At 35.4% G+C, this 15,702-nt stretch overlaps 1 protein-coding gene across 5 annotated transcripts; it reads left to right on the top strand.

The window, feature by feature from the left end:
* Positions 1-3,631: 3,631 nt before the first annotated feature.
* Positions 3,632-14,214, top strand: LOC107596789 (syntaxin-16-like). Of its 5 annotated transcripts, none has more exons than XM_016287601.1 (9): positions 3,632-4,019; positions 7,112-7,123; positions 7,709-7,816; positions 8,821-8,961; positions 9,125-9,287; positions 9,398-9,486; positions 12,893-13,036; positions 13,334-13,414; positions 13,606-14,214. In XM_016287601.1, exons 1-9 carry the CDS (start codon positions 3,939-3,941, stop codon positions 13,708-13,710), a joined length of 924 nt encoding a protein of 307 aa, XP_016143087.1. In that variant the 5' UTR covers positions 3,632-3,938; the 3' UTR covers positions 13,711-14,214. The 5 variants fall into 5 exon arrangements, with proteins under 5 accessions (XP_016143087.1, XP_016143085.1, XP_016143086.1 ...); XM_016287599.1 differs by having other exon boundaries at positions 3,632-4,070; XM_016287600.1 differs by lacking the exon at positions 7,112-7,123 and having other exon boundaries at positions 3,632-4,070.
* Positions 14,215-15,702: the final 1,488 nt, after the last annotated feature.

Raw genomic sequence — 15,702 nt, 5'->3', positions numbered from 1 at the left:
GTGTGTGTGTGTGTGTGTGTGTGTGTGTGTGTGTGTGTGTGTGTGTGTGTGTGTGTGTGTGTGTGTGTGTGTGTGTGTGTGTGTGTGTGTGTGTGTGTGTGTGTGTGTGTGTGTGTGTGTGTGTGTGTGTGTGTGTGTGTGTGTGTGTGTGTGTGTGTGTGTGTGTGAGAGAGTGAGGATGGCCATCAGAGTTTGGGTACGCATGAGGGTTAAGATGAAGCAGAGAGGAGAATCTCACACTGAACTGTGAGGGGAAAAAGAGAGAATGTAGCTGAGTGATGGAAAAAGAGGAGGAGAGACAAGTGTGTGAGAAAACAAAAAAACTGGAGAAACAGTCCTCAGGAAAAAGCTTATAATTTTAATTTAAGATGGCAATCAATTTCAAATTTTTTTGAATCAGGATGATGAATAATTAATTCAATTAATCACAGTTAATCACATATATGCAAAAAAATACCTCAAATTAAGATAATTCAGATTGCATTTTTGAAAAGACAAAAAATTTAAATACTGGTTATTGCTTCGTGTAAACATGATAGAATGGCTTAATTCAAATATCAGTTTTTCACAATCCAGTTAGTTCCCAAATTATAAAATCAAGCCTCATCCTTTTTTTCTTACAGTATCCTGTTTCACTCTGAAATTTTGTCAGATCATGGTAGTAAAATGAGTTGCAAATACAGTTTGGTGTTTTACATTAGAACATTTGCCAAATATTATTTATTGAACTCATAGATTTTATTCATAGTGACTGTGTGCTATGTAGAGAGGTTTTACTGTAGTTTGATCTATAATATATGATCTTTTATTCACTATGAAGACTAGATTAATGGCTGCTAAAAATCAGCTTTGCCATCACAGAAATAAATTACAATTTAAAAAATATTCAAATGAAACCAGTTCTTTTAAATTGTAATAATATTTCACAGTTGTGGTGTATTTGTGTATTTTAGATCAAATAAATGCAGCCTTGGTGAACATAAGAAACTGCTTTCAAAAACATTAATAAATCATAACGACCCCAAACTTTTAATCTGTATTGTATAGTATATATAATATGATAGAAAATTATATTGAGTGTCCTGAACAGTTTAGGAAGGGGAATTGGGTTACACAGCTGCTGTTTTTGTGAAATCCCTGCTAGTTACTCTGGGTCACAACCTCTATTTTCTGTTACTGTCCAGATAAGGTAAAAACTGCTGGGTTTTGTCTGCTTTATAGCCCCAGTTAACCTCTAACATTACTGTGCTCTCCACTTATGAACTTTTATATGCAATACACATTCTGTAGTTGTCTGTTCATGTGCATGTTGTATAAACCTTCCAGTTATATCTGTCTTTTCTCATTCTGCAACCTCAGCTTTGTTTTATTAGGCCTTTACATTTTATTTAATATTTTATTATGTATACTCTATTCCAGAATATTCTGTAATCTTGGATCTACGATTGTAGTTTAACTTCCAACCGTTCACTCACACATATCACAGGAGGCTTCAAATGATGTTCCTGTAGGGTTGGCTGCTGCTGCTGCTGCTCGTTTGGCAGGAAGTCACAGGTCTTTATGTAGCGTGGCAGGAGGGTGCTTTTTAAGCTTGTTATAAGTTGGCAGTATGCAATAATAAATTCAGCAGTACTGCAGAACATCTTTAAAGGGTCGCCCTAAAATGCATGCTTCTAAGTTATATAGACAGCAGGTCAACAGGGGTGGGTTTGTCTTACGTAAACCCAGCAGATTTGGCACGTCACACTGGTTAGCACATGGAAAGTAAAGCTGGAAACTCTTTCTTTCTGTAAATGCAAACTATCAGTCAAACCTTTGGACACACCTACTGATTTTTTACTATGACTATTTTCCACAATTTAGAATAATAGTAACGTCATCAAAACTATGAACAAACACAAATGGAAGTATGGGAATGTTGTGACCAGAAATGATAGACAGATAGAGGGAGGGAGGGATGGACGGATGGACAGATAGATAGATGAGTGGACCGACAAATAGATAAATAGATTGATAGATAGATGAGTGGACCGACGAAAAGATAGATAGATAGATAGATAGATAGATAGATAGATAGATAGATAGATAGATAGATAGATAGATAGATAGATAGATAGATAGATAGATGGATAGATTGATAGGCGCTGGAGACGACTAGCCATGTTTACAGTTTTCACAGATGGGGTTTAGACAGTGTCAGGTTAAGTGAGATAAATGACTAAGTTCCTCTGTTGCTCCACATGGGAAAAGCAACAGCAATGTAGAAATGCTCGAAGTCTGTCACTTCCCACCCAGCCACTGGAGAAAGCTATTTTATCATAGCTATCCCTTCAACATCCATACGTTTTCTACATCTGGAGTTATAACGTTTTCTGAAAACGTTCACACAGACGTTTTCTCTATCAACATCAACACTGATGTCAGATTGTGCGCGTGATCTTTCAGGTAGGACACACTGCCGCCGTGTGGTGAAACTTCAAATGATACTATTTCTAATGCAAATTGTGGAAATGCCAAATGCCCCTTCTGAGTCGCCGTAAGAGTACAGAAGCGAGAACGCTAAATATGAAATGAGTGTGCTAACTGCTAATAGTTTAAAATTACATTCTTCAGCTTTTTTTTCAGACAGACCCAACACTATGGCCCAAGTCTGAATACAACAGCAAAAAAAAATGAAGCGAGAACGCTAAATATGAAATGAGTGTGCTAACTGCTAATAGTTTAAAATTACATTCTTCAGCTTTTTTTTCCAGACAGACCCAACACTATGGCCCAAGTCTGAATACAACAGCAAAAAAAAAACAAATCCTCATACAATGCCACACTTCAAATTATTTCTATGCTCCTGTTTGAAGGATAAAGTTGTTTACAATTTACGAATATAGCCTAAGTTTATTTATAAGGCTTTTGGCTAATAAATATATAGGTTTTACAAATCTACCCTCTTCCTATTTTTCATTCACATTCATTATTGATGAAGAACAACATACAAACAAAAACCATCCATAGTACAAAAATTTAGAATTTAAGATGTTTTATTATATTCACGAAATAAAAAAAATTGTGAAATAAAAGATTCAATTAAACGACAACCCTTACAGTTCCTACTCTTCAGTTCAATTCAACTTTTTATCAAATAAAATATTCATTTTTTATTATTATTAATATATTTAAAAGTCTAAATAATCAAACTTTCGCTAAATAAATAAAAAAAATATTATTTTTTTTTTTAGATTTTCTAATTTTGCTTTTATATATTATTTACTAAATACAATCAAGCTAATTAAAAATGTATTTAGGTCTAGGCTAAAAATCATTCGTGATTTTGCTTTTTTTAAATTATTGATCAAGAACAAAATACAAACTAGACAATGATAGTACATAAAATGTATATTTTTAAATATAATGAATAATTGTATTATTATATTTGTCGATACAGTATAAAAATAAGAGAAAAATAAAATACATTTTCGTATTAATATATAGGACGCAATAAACAAGGCCAAATCAGTTATCAAATTGTTAAAATATTACAAAATGTATTTTATGATATGCAATTTAATAAGCAAAACGATATTCATTTGCACAAAGCGGAAGTTTGATTGTGAAGTCACGTCTACGTATTCCACGTCCCGGAAGTCACAGAGATGGTGATCCGTCCATTATCAGAAGCCGAGCTGAGAACTTGGGTTATCGCTCTTGTAATGTTGTGGTACTTTACAGGATACAGACTCGGGACCGCCTCGGTCTAAAAGAGAGCCGAAAACTCTCGAAAGCGGAGGCGCTGAGTTAGTGGGCGAGTCTGCCTGTCGTTTTGCAGGCTAGCTCGCTAGTTTAGCAGCCAGCTGCCTTAGCGACGAGCTGAGTTATAATCTCAAGACAGCCATCGAGGCGGCTCGCAGTTATTTCATTTTACTGTCGCCTTGTATCGCGTAACCATGGCAACTCGGCGACTGACCGATGCCTTCTTATTAATGCGGAACAATGCAATCCAAAACCGGCAGATTTTGGCTGAGCAAGTGAGTACATACGACCCCCGTCGTACTCTGAGTACACGTAGCAATGCTGCGGTGAGTCTAACGTTCATTGTCTGAATTGTTTGTTTTCGCGCGTGTGTGTGATTCTGAGCTAGCTAGACAACAGCCCTAGCTAGTGGTGTTTGTTGATGTCAATCGGCCCAGTCGGTTGTCCAACAAACCTCTACTGTTTTGGTTGCCGTGCGAGGAGTTGGCAGGTCTGTGGCACTTCTCGTACAGTCGCATTTTGATTGACCTCAACACACGGGAATGGCAATGAAATGACTAAGTTACAAGGTTGATGGTCGTGCTGGTTTTGCTAACGTTTAGATCATTAATTTGTCAGTGAGGGACGTTTTGATGCCAGGGACCCTAAAATATGATGGGCCCCTTTCTGAAATATGAAGGCAGCTGCATATTTTCGTTTATGAAGATCCATTTGTAAATTACTTTGTGTGGAACAAAATTAAGTAGGCCTTTTATATTATAAAAGAACTTCATTGGCTTTTTTTATTGTCAATGTGTCTAAAATAAGTGATGAAAATATAAGCTATAAAAATATTAGCTATGAAAATAATAGCTGTTAGGTGTATAAACTTGAAAAGAAACATTTACACATTTTTGTAATTGTGTTTTATTTCAAAAATGAATGTCAGTATAATAAAACAAAGATGATACGTAGTGATTTAATCCAGGATTAATAACTTTAGGTCTTTAGAAAACAAAATTAAACAGTAATGTCAGAATCAGTATACACTAGTGCTGGGCGGTATGACCAAACATTTATATCACGGTATTTTTCTAAATTATACCGGTTTCACGGTACATGACGGTATTTTTTTTTCATGCATGACCGGGTGTTAACCATCTTTTCTACTGATTGAAAGGAAATACTGCAGTATATTGACTTAGAATGCCCTATTTTACTGTCATGATGAGTGAATATTGTCAAAAAATACCACACTAAACACGACCCGTGTACGTTCGCGGGACAGCACTGGCGAAATCTTCCAACTGAACCATAGCTAAGGTTTATCCAAAAAAGTCGCTAGGTTTGTCAGTATGAATATTCTATGGGAAAAAGCCGCTAAAAGGGTCTGAAAGTTGATCAATCTAGTGCTCGTGTGTGTGAGATGCGGGGGCTGATGGCAGGGGGGCGGTGGATATTTGTGGCGGTCAATGTGGATATTGTGGATGAGTTCTTCTGTGTCATCACGTTCTATTAGTTCTACAGCTTCAGTTTCTGAACTTTCACGCTTAGTAACACATACAGCTGTTCCCTCACCACAGTGCAACAGTGAAAAGGGACCCTTTTCAAACAGTGTCGCGTTCCGAACGTTGTTTAAGAGACATACACCGGTATTGCGGTATTTTAAAAATTCATATCATAACAAAAATAAACACCGGTATTCGGTATGAACCGGTATACCGCCCAGCACTAGTATACATTACTGTTCAAGAGTTTGAGTTTGGGGTTGTTGCTTTTTTTAAAATTATTTTTAAGGGTCTTATGTTCACCAAGGCTGCATTTATTTGATAAAAAATACAGTACAACAGGAATATTGTGAAATACTATTTCAATTTAAAATAACTGCTTTATTACTTCAGTGTCACATGATCCTCCAGAAACTTTTTTATTTTGTTTTTCATTTAAAAAAAAGAAAAACATTTTCATATGCTGGTTTGCTGCTCAATAAACTTTTCTTAATATTACCTGAATATTTTGTGGAAACACTGATTTTGCAGGATTCTTTGATGAATGCAGAGTTCAAAAGAACAACATTTATTTGAAAAATAAATATTTTGTAAGTCTTTACTGTCGCTTTTGATCAATTTAATATATCCATGCTTAATAAAATTATTCATTTATTTTTCAGAAATTGTTCTTACCCCAGACCTTGAACGGTAGTGTAATTTGATCACACAAAAATAATTTAAATTAAATATTTATAAATTTGGGATATTTTGGATTGGTTAACCAGGTTTAAAATCATAATTTATGGCTTTATGTATCACTTTTCATTAAATGCCTCTAAGCTGTTGTAATACCTTATTTTTATGCATTTACAAACATAACTGTAGTGTGGTGTTTTATCACTACATTCCTAAAATAGTTGTGTGAGACTCTTTGATTCTCTACATACTTTGCTCTAGTTATGTTTTTACATTTTAAAATGAGACTCCAGACAAAGGCAGTATGTTTTGTCTCCCAGTTTTCCATAGATCTTTCCTACAGATAAGCTATGCATCACATTTTTCTTTCTCTTTGATGCTGGTGGGCGGCCTGCTATCCAGCATGCTTTTAAATATTACAGTATCTTTATAGGGTATTGATTGGGTCCTGACAAGACAGATTTTGTATGTCTTGTCAGTGCAGTATTTGAAGTTAGCGCTGTGTTACTAGCACGGACATCATTCTGATCCTATATCAATCATATATCATGCCTGCTTGTGTTTTGTCTGGTGTAGTGACTCCATTCTTTACCATCTGCTTGCATGTTTATTTTCCCCCTCTTTGTACTACTTGTGGTCTAGCTAAGCACTTCTTGCTCTGCCTTGCAAAATCCTGACAGAATCGTCTGCTGTGCATTGCTCAGATCTAAAGTAATCATGCCAGTGTGTTGCTTTGGGTTAAAAATAGGATTTATCTTCCAGCTGAATCTTTTATTCCATTTTATAAATTCAGTAACATCACAAAGTGCTTTTTTTCCAAACCTAATATCTTATTTAGTGAATTTATAAATCAGTAGCACAATTATGCAGCAGGATTAAGATGTTGGAGTTATTGGGCTGGAATGGACAAATCTTAGGTATATGCACATGTGTATTTTGTACATTTGTATTTTTGCCTTCTACATTAGCATATATATATATATATATATATGAATTAATCTTCAGTTAAGAACACTTTGCATTTATTGGTTTTTGTTCCTGATTTGTCCAGTTCTGTCCAAGTCCTGCTGTCAGTCTTTTTGATGCTGATCTCTGCTTTTTGTCTTGGGCTCCTCTGCTCTCACTCCTCATGTTCCTCCCCCTTCTCTTCTATCTCTCCTCTCATTGGATGGGACATCGCTGGGCTCTTCCTATCACATTAGGAGTTTGATGAGGTAACCTTGATGTTTTAGCATTCCTTTGCTAAGCTCCGCCCCCTTGGTTACTGTTGCTAGCTCAGATGAGCTTTAAAGAATGTCTCGTTGGAATGAATTAATGTTAATTTACCACCAATAAAAACATAGTTATGTGTGTTCATTTAGGAATGAGTGCAACACATATTTTTAGTCACAGCATGGACTTTTTCAAGATTTGACATTGTGTATCCTTTCTTCCTGATTACAGTTTTAAGTGACCAACAACGTTTTATTGATTTTTTTTTTTCTGTACAATTGCTTTCAAAACCATAAAAAACACCTTCCATAGGCTTGCATTAAAAAAGAGCTTGTCTGATAAAATGATGGAACAATAGAAGGATAAAGTAGGGTTGGTCTGTGCCATTTTTAAGGCGGGGCTTAGTAAAAGGTCAGTTTGTGCAAAATTTGAACACTTGTTTTTTTCATAAAATATTTTATCCAATAATTCTTTCAGCTACCAATAATAATCTCGCATACAGCTACATTTACTGTATTTGAATTAATTTGACAGATTTTATCAACAAAAATGTGATGTTTGCCCTCATTTCTTTCTCTGTCTGTTAGTTGGCTGATGACCGTATGGCCCTGGTGTCAGGCATCAGTTTGGATCCAGAGGCTGCTGTCGGTGTCACGAAGAGACTCCCGCCTAAATGGGTGGAGGGAGTGGATGAGGTAATTATTAGGTGTTTGTTTGAAGTGATCAGTGAGATTTAAAGGCATGTTCCAGTTTCAAAACAAGTTAAGCTCTACTGGTAGCATCTGTGGCATGCTATGCATTACCAGAGTAATCATTTAGCGCATACAGCTACATTTACTGTATTTGAATTAATTTGACAGATTTTATCAACAAAAATGTGATGTTTGCCCTCATTTCTTTCTCTGTCTGTTAGTTGGCTGATGACCGTATGGCCCTGGTGTCAGGCATCAGTTTGGATCCAGAGGCTGCTGTCGGTGTCACGAAGAGACTCCCGCCTAAATGGGTGGAGGGAGTGGATGAGGTAATTATTAGGTGTTTGTTTGAAGTGATCAGTGAGATTTAAAGGCATGTTCCAGTTTCAAAACAAGTTAAGCATTACCAGAGTAATCATTTAGACTCACCCCTTAGTTTGTTCAAAAAAAAAAAAAAAAACACGTACAGTAACACATTTACAATATAAAATAAAAATAATTCAAAAGTGACATTTAATGAACTGGACCAGACATTTATTATATTACAAAAGATTTCTGCTTCAAATAAATGCTGTTCTTTTGAACTTTTTTTTAGCCAAAGAATCCTGAAAAAATGTGTAGTAAAATGTTTCTTAAGAAGCAAATGTGCCTATTAGTATAATTTCTGAAGCAGCGGTTCCCAATCCCAGTCCTTGCCCCCTTATCAGTTATTTAAAATTGTCATTTATTTTTTTCCACAATATTACTGTTTTTACTGTAAATGCAGCCTTACTGAACATAAGACTTTTTCCCAAAACATTAAAAATTCTTACCAACTTTTAAATGTTAGTGTATATTAATTCTTGCTTGCATAAAAAATGCTCTTAAAATTTTTTGTTTAATGTTAATCAACAGTATTTATTTTGAACTTAGATGTAGATATTTGACATTGGCATACATAGTCTTCGCTCAAATAAGACTTCTATCCATAGTCAACAGAGTGAACAGTGAAGTCCTTGTTCCCGCAGATTCAGTATGAAATCACACGTATTCGTCAGAAGATGAAGGAACTGGCCAGTCTGCACGACAAACACATGAACAGGCCCACGCTGGATGACAGCAGTGAAGAGGAGCACGCCATCGAGATCACTACACAGGAAATTACACAGGTATAATAACACGCGCAGAAATCCTGTTTTATTACAGTGCCATCTGTTATAACTAAAGAGGTTGAAGTGGACAGACAGAAAAACTACAGCAATTAATCAAAGCACACATCATAAAACTGAACAATTTTCAGCAGTTGTAGTGAGTCTGCATATGTGTGTGTAGATGTTTCACAGGTGCCAGCGGGCCGTGACGGGGCTCCAGACTCAGAGCCGTCATTGTACAGAGCAAGAAAACAGGCTGTTAACCAATGTGGTCTCCTCACTGGCCCAGAGCCTTCAAGAACTGTCAATCAACTTCAGACACACACAGTCAAGCTACCTGAAACGTAAGTGTATGCAAACACAAGATTTATGTTAATCAATATAAGAACATTAGCTTTTACCTCATGCTGTGTACTTTTGACAAATCTTTGATGCGTCTTACTTTCGTTTATAGGTATGAAAAATCGTGAAGAAAGATCCAAGCACTTTTTTGACTCCGGTCCTCTTGTGGAGGAAGATGAAGATATTGCGCTATATGAAAGAGTGAGACCGTTTTACAAATACTCATGTTTTTAGTATATATGCTACATACATGTTTCCATATTGGTGACTATATCGGTGTCAACCAATCGCTTTTGCTTTAAATTACTGACATTGTTGGAAGCACATTTACAATTAATTTGTCATATTTTGATGCTTAATGTCCCTTGAAGCATGTAAATTCTAAATTCCAGACCTTAAGAATGAACGCTGTAGTCATGTGCCGTAGAGCCCTGCACTGGCCTCAAATTTAGGCCCTAGCCCGAGACGCTCAGGCCCTAGCTTATCAGAATTACCGACCCGAACGTGTCTTTTTTCCCCTTCTCCCAAAACCGTTAATACTACTGTTTCAGCTATTAAAATAGTTCAGTTTTGTATGTAATGACAAAGTGATTATATTTCGTTTCAATTTTTTATGAAGTTAATTAAAAAAAACTTTTGGAGCATTTTTTGTTTGTTAAATGTAAGTTTTAGTTTTTTTAAAGTAACGACCAAGAGGCCAGCGGCAGACAGTGAGCCTATGTTTGATCAACTTAGCCTTCTCAAATCATCACGACTTGCCTAAAATAAAATCTATAAATATAAAACAGTTCAAGCTAAACAGTTAAACCTACATAAATGTGCGCTATATCCAATAGTTTGTGCGGAGAGTGGAAGCTAAAGCGAGCTTTGCAGGACATGGAGGCGCCAGCGCGATCACTTGCATTTTTTTCAGTGTATACGCTGATATTTTTCTCATAAAGGTAAGAACAGCAATACATAATTCGTAGCTGTAAAGGGTCTACTTTTATTTGTGTGCTTTTATAAAATAAAGAAAACAAACTTGATGCGCTTTCTGCCATCTCGTCTTGAACAGGAACGCTTCATAAAAATTAACCAAAACTCAGCGAATACGTGTCTCACAGACATGATAAATATATATATTGAAAGCGTTAAATGACTACTTAACAAAATAAAACAAATCAAAAACTAAAACGCTTTCATTATAATCATAATCCATAAAGATGCACTTCTCTCTAAAGGCGCATCTAATGAGGAGATGGCGAGTCAGGATCGGCAACTTCATCCTTGCGACACTGACTCAGAAAACGCTATTTAGTACTGTTTATTAGTAAATAACTCAAATATAAATATATATATATATATATATATATATATATATATATATATATATATATATATATATATATATATATATAGAAAGCTTTAAATGACTACTTAACAAAATAAAACAAATCAAAAACAAGAACTCGTTCATTATAATCATAATCTGTAAAGATGCACTTCTCTCTAAAGGCGCGTCTGAGGAGATGGCAAGTCAGGATCGACAACTTCATCCTTGCGACACCGACTCAGAAAACAGTAGTTTATTAGTAAATAACTAAAATATCTCCTTACTATTTCCCCCTGTCACATTTATGGTAATTACTTTTGCCGGTGCTTTGCGACAAGCTTAAGCCTATTGCTTGCATTTGAACGCAGAACTGTTCAGCTGCGCTGACGGCACGCTCCATACATACTGCTGCTGCGGGAGACTAAACACCGTCGAGCCGTTCTTGACAGTCGCGGTAGCACGGTGTCGTGTTGTTTCCACCAGCGAGGCAATTTTTTTCATCACTAGCCTAATTGATGGATGTCTAAAATATAAAATTAAGGAGAATCCTAAAACAGGCCAGAGGCCCGTCCTGCGTCTGAACTATGACGTGGAAATTGGCCCGAAGCCCAGCCCGAGGGGCGTAAAAAAGTCGGGGCCCATCAGGCCCGGGCTGAAATGCAGGGCTCTAATGTGCCGGTATTCGGTAATGCGATATATCACGGTAATGGCTATGCACGATATTGTTATCGTGGGCACTTCAAAATACCGTGAATAATTATTTATTACAAATTAATCAGATTTTTTTTAATGCATTTTAATAATATTTTTCCCATCGATTGGTCACAATGCACAACACCGCTGTATGCTGCGTGAAAGACGCATGCGCACTCTGATGTAAACAAGCACGGATGAGAAGCGCATGGCGGAGCGCGTGAGAGGCGCTCTGAATGAAAGCGCACATTCACCCTCTGAAATGCAGTGTTACCCCTGAAACCCCATAAACAAAGCAGCTGCACTTATTTCTAAAACATATTTAAATAGTTTAAATAGCCATTGAGATTTTTGTATTCGCAGTGGTGTTCATCACAGCACCAAATACTTAGATTTATTACAAATATTTAGACTTAATAGGCTATTTATTTAATTTTTTTATTTATTTTCTATTTATTTAACTTTTTTTTTTACATTTTAATCTGGATTACAACATGCCCTAGATATTGATTCTTTATTGTTTGGTCACACTTTACATTAAGGCTCTATTAATTAACATTAGTTAATTAATTAGTAAACAAACTGTCAATGAAAAATTCTTATAAACTTTCATTAATCTTAGGTAATTTCAATATTTAATAACACGTTGTTAAAATAAAAAGTTGCAACTGTTGTTTAATGAACTAACAGTTGTATTTCTAAACAAAGATGAATAACTTCTGTAGCAAATGTAGCTATTGCTCATTATTCATGTTAATGAGTTAACTAGATCTTATTGTAAAGTGTTACTTATTGGTCTTTATAATTCTTTTGCACTTTAATCTGTGAAATTTTTTACTTTATACTTTTTTGTGTACTACTTTATTGTATGTAAATGTTCAGTTCTTTTTGTTATAAGAAAAAAGTTATTAAACATGTTATACTTTGACGACACTTTTTTGCAACTAAATTTTAATACTGTATACCGTGATAAAAGCATTAGCAATTAATCGCAACATGAAAATTTGATACCGTCATATGCCTAGAACGCTATATACATTTATTTAAATATGGGCCATAATATAAAATTAATAATATATATATATATTTTTTTTTTCAGCAAACATTTAGATATTGGTGTGCAGTGGCCGGCCGATATTTGGCATTTTTAAATTAGTGGCATTGACTGATGAATTTTGGCTTGGCCAGTAGCAGCTTTTATTTTGACCACAAATAAACTATACTGTGTTATATCCAGTTTGCTGCTGTCATATTCAAAATTAGCTTTACCTAGTCTTTAAGAAAATATAATTTCCAGTGCTAACATACTGGGTCCACTGTTGGTTAGTGTTTACTTACTTTTTATTAATGTTTTTAACTATATAAAATGTTTTTAATATTTGTGAAAAATACTATAATAGGATTACAGAATCAAGAAGTTGCTAAAGCGTAATTTTACAGATTTTTTAAAAATCAAGTTAGAATTTTTTTCATATTGATTAATTTTGATTATTTCAAATTTAGTAAATATAAGAAATAATCTACATTTCATTTAAACTTTTGTTATGTAATAGCATTTTATTTTCAGTACATGGTTGACATCTGTCTTTCTCACTCTTTCAGGGGTTTACAGATGACCAATTAGTGCTGGTTCAGCAAAACACAGTGCTGGTAGAAGACAGAGAGAGAGAAATTCGACAAATTGTTCAGTCCATCTCTGATCTTAATGAGATATTTAGAGATCTTGCTGGAATGGTTGTTGAACAGGTCAGTGTGCATCTTAAGGGAAAAAAATATATATTAAACCGAGCAGGTCCTGTCCTAAAACCTGTACTATTTAGGATTCTTTACATGTAATTTTATATATTAATTTATTTATATAATTAAACTGATTTAATATGAATTATATAGGAATTAATGAATAAAAATGAATAATAAAAATAAGGATTATAAATAAATTAGGTTCCTACACAAAATGAATATTATGCTTTGAGGCAGTTGCATAAATATGCAAATTATGTTTTTAAAATATGCATTGTTAATGTCAATGTAAATTCAATGCAGGGCACAGTCCTCGACAGAATTGACTTCAATGTGGAGCAAGCTTGTGTCAAAACAGAGGAGGGACTGCAGCAGTTGCAGAAGGTGAGGCTCTTATCAAGCCTGATGATGTGTTAAGCAACATGTCAAGGGTTGTAGTTGATTACACTACACTTACTTTTTCAGTCATTTATTGTGTAATATAAATGTACATACAATATCCACATGATACTTTAAAAATAATATTACATAATAGAGATGGAAAGCACACTCAACTTTTCTCTTTCCTTTCTTAGGCTGAACAGTACCAGAAGAAAAACCGCAAGATGCTGGTCATTTTAATTCTCTTTGTCATAGTTGTTGTTCTAATACTTATTCTGTTCGGGACAAAGTTTAGGTGAATCATTCCATGGCCTCTAGGAGGGATCTACCTGTATGTATGAGAGAAATTGATGTGTGCGTGAGTGGGTATGCATGCTAACTTTCAACACCATTGTTTAAGTGTGGAAAATGTGGCGAAAATTTGGATGGTGCTTACGTTTTAAAATACTACACAACAAAGTAAGGCCCCCTTCTGGTCACCGAGTGCAGTGTCTGGAGATGTTCATATTTAATTCTGTAGTGAGAGGCAGTTTTAATTCTCGGGTTTCTTTCAGAGGGCCATTTGTCTTCAGTTTTCCCGCACAAGCACAGTAATTAGGAGCGTGGATGCAATATGACAGCATGCTCATCTCAACTGCCCTTGTCATCTAATTTGAAGAGTAAACAGGAAGATAATGGGAAAAGATAAGTTATCCTCGGAAGATGATCATATCTGCTTGGGTGAATTCAAAAAAGAAAAGAATCCCAAAAAATTATTTCCAGGTCATATTTCATCCCAAAATTTTGCTGAAGTTGTCCTTCAAGCCTTGTTAATATTTTTCTTATTTTTTTGGACATTTCCCTCTCAACTCTCATTACTGTAATGCAGAATTAAATTATTTTAAATGAAAAAGTACAGTTGCAGTATTACAGTATTTTTTTACTGTACAACAGTGGTACAAATCTAATGGGAATCACCATTGATAATAATGGAAGGTAAATTAGAATACATTAAAATAACTGAGACTTTAGGGGGAATGGGCTTAAAGGAACACTCCACTATTTTTGAAAATAGGCTCATTTTCCAACTCTCCTAGAGTTAAACAGTTGAGTTTTACCGTTTTTGAATCCATTCAGCCGATCTCCGGGTCTGGCGGTAGCACTTTTAGCTGTAGCTTAGCATAGATCATTGAATCTGATTAGACCGTTAACATCTCGCTCAAAAATTACCAAAGAGTTTCTATATTTTACATAGTTCCTTGATTATTACGCCAGAATGAGAGTATAGTTCCTAGCCATGACTGCCTAGAAAATCGCAACTTTTCATTTTCCGTCGGTCTTAGTACACGATGTAACTACAGAAGAGTCCAGTTTTAAATAGGAAAAATATAGAAACTCTTTGGTCATTTTTGAGCGAGATGCTAACGGTCTAATCAGATTCAATGATCTATGCTAAGCTACAGCTAAAAGTGCTACCGCCAGACCCGGAGATCGGCTGAATGGATTCGAAAACGGTAAAACTCAACTGTTTAACTCTAGGGGAGTTGGAAAATGAGCCTATTTTCAAAAATAGGGGAGTGTTCCTTTAATGGTTGTAAAAATAATTTCATGATGCATATTCTTTTGAATATTGGGTTAAATGTCACTTCAACGTGCTTTCTAAAGATTCACCCACTTTCTTGGGTTCAGTCAACATCAGTTGTGAGCATCTTTAGTGAAACCTGTCATAAGCTGCTTTTGAATCAGACCTTGCTTGCAGGTTAGGATGTGTTTGTTCAATGCGAGCCCAAGATGACATCATACATTTCCTGTAATTTAATCTGAAAATGCGCCAGTGTGTGTGTGTGTGTGTGTGTGTGTGTGTGTGTGTGTGTGTGTGTGTGTGTGTGTGTGTGAGAAAAGCACTGACACTCCAGTCAACCGTGGTGGAAATTGATGAATGAGGATCATGTACTCAAAGCATTTACCATGCTCAGTTTAAAAAAAAATGTATGTGGTAAAATGTATATCATTGGGATTATGTCATGTTGAATGAGCTGAATGTTACATTGTCCTTTACAAGCATCCATAACTGAGAGTTAGTTCCTCTGCTCACGTCAGCGGAGGTGTTTTATGCACCATCATGTGTTTGTCTACGTTTTAATGGCAGTGTTGTTGTCGTTACATCAGTATCATTTCAGTGATTTATTCAGTGAAATGCAGGAGTGATTCATCAAGATTTTTTGCTTCACTCTGTTCCTTGCCTTAAAGAGTGAACATTTGTGCGCTGAACTTGGATGTTTTTAACGCTTTCCTTGTCCATGTTTCATTGG

The sequence above is a fragment of the Sinocyclocheilus grahami genome, unplaced genomic scaffold (genome assembly GCF_001515645.1).
Source record: "Sinocyclocheilus grahami isolate Dianchi unplaced genomic scaffold, SAMN03320097.WGS_v1.1 scaffold223.1, whole genome shotgun sequence".
Taxonomy (NCBI): domain Eukaryota; kingdom Metazoa; phylum Chordata; class Actinopteri; order Cypriniformes; family Cyprinidae; genus Sinocyclocheilus; species Sinocyclocheilus grahami.
This window is presented reverse-complemented; position numbering and strand designations above follow the sequence as displayed.

Coding starts and splice junctions, on each gene's coding strand:
- LOC107596789 (XM_016287599.1), top strand. CDS start 3,939: ATGGCAACTCGGCGACTGACCGATGCCTTCTTATTAATGCGGAACAAT. Junction 7,817..8,820: donor GGGTGGAGGGAGTGGATGAG/GTAATTATTAGG, acceptor TTGTTCCCGCAG/ATTCAGTATGAAATCACACG. Junction 13,415..13,605: donor GACTGCAGCAGTTGCAGAAG/GTGAGGCTCTTA, acceptor TTCCTTTCTTAG/GCTGAACAGTACCAGAAGAA.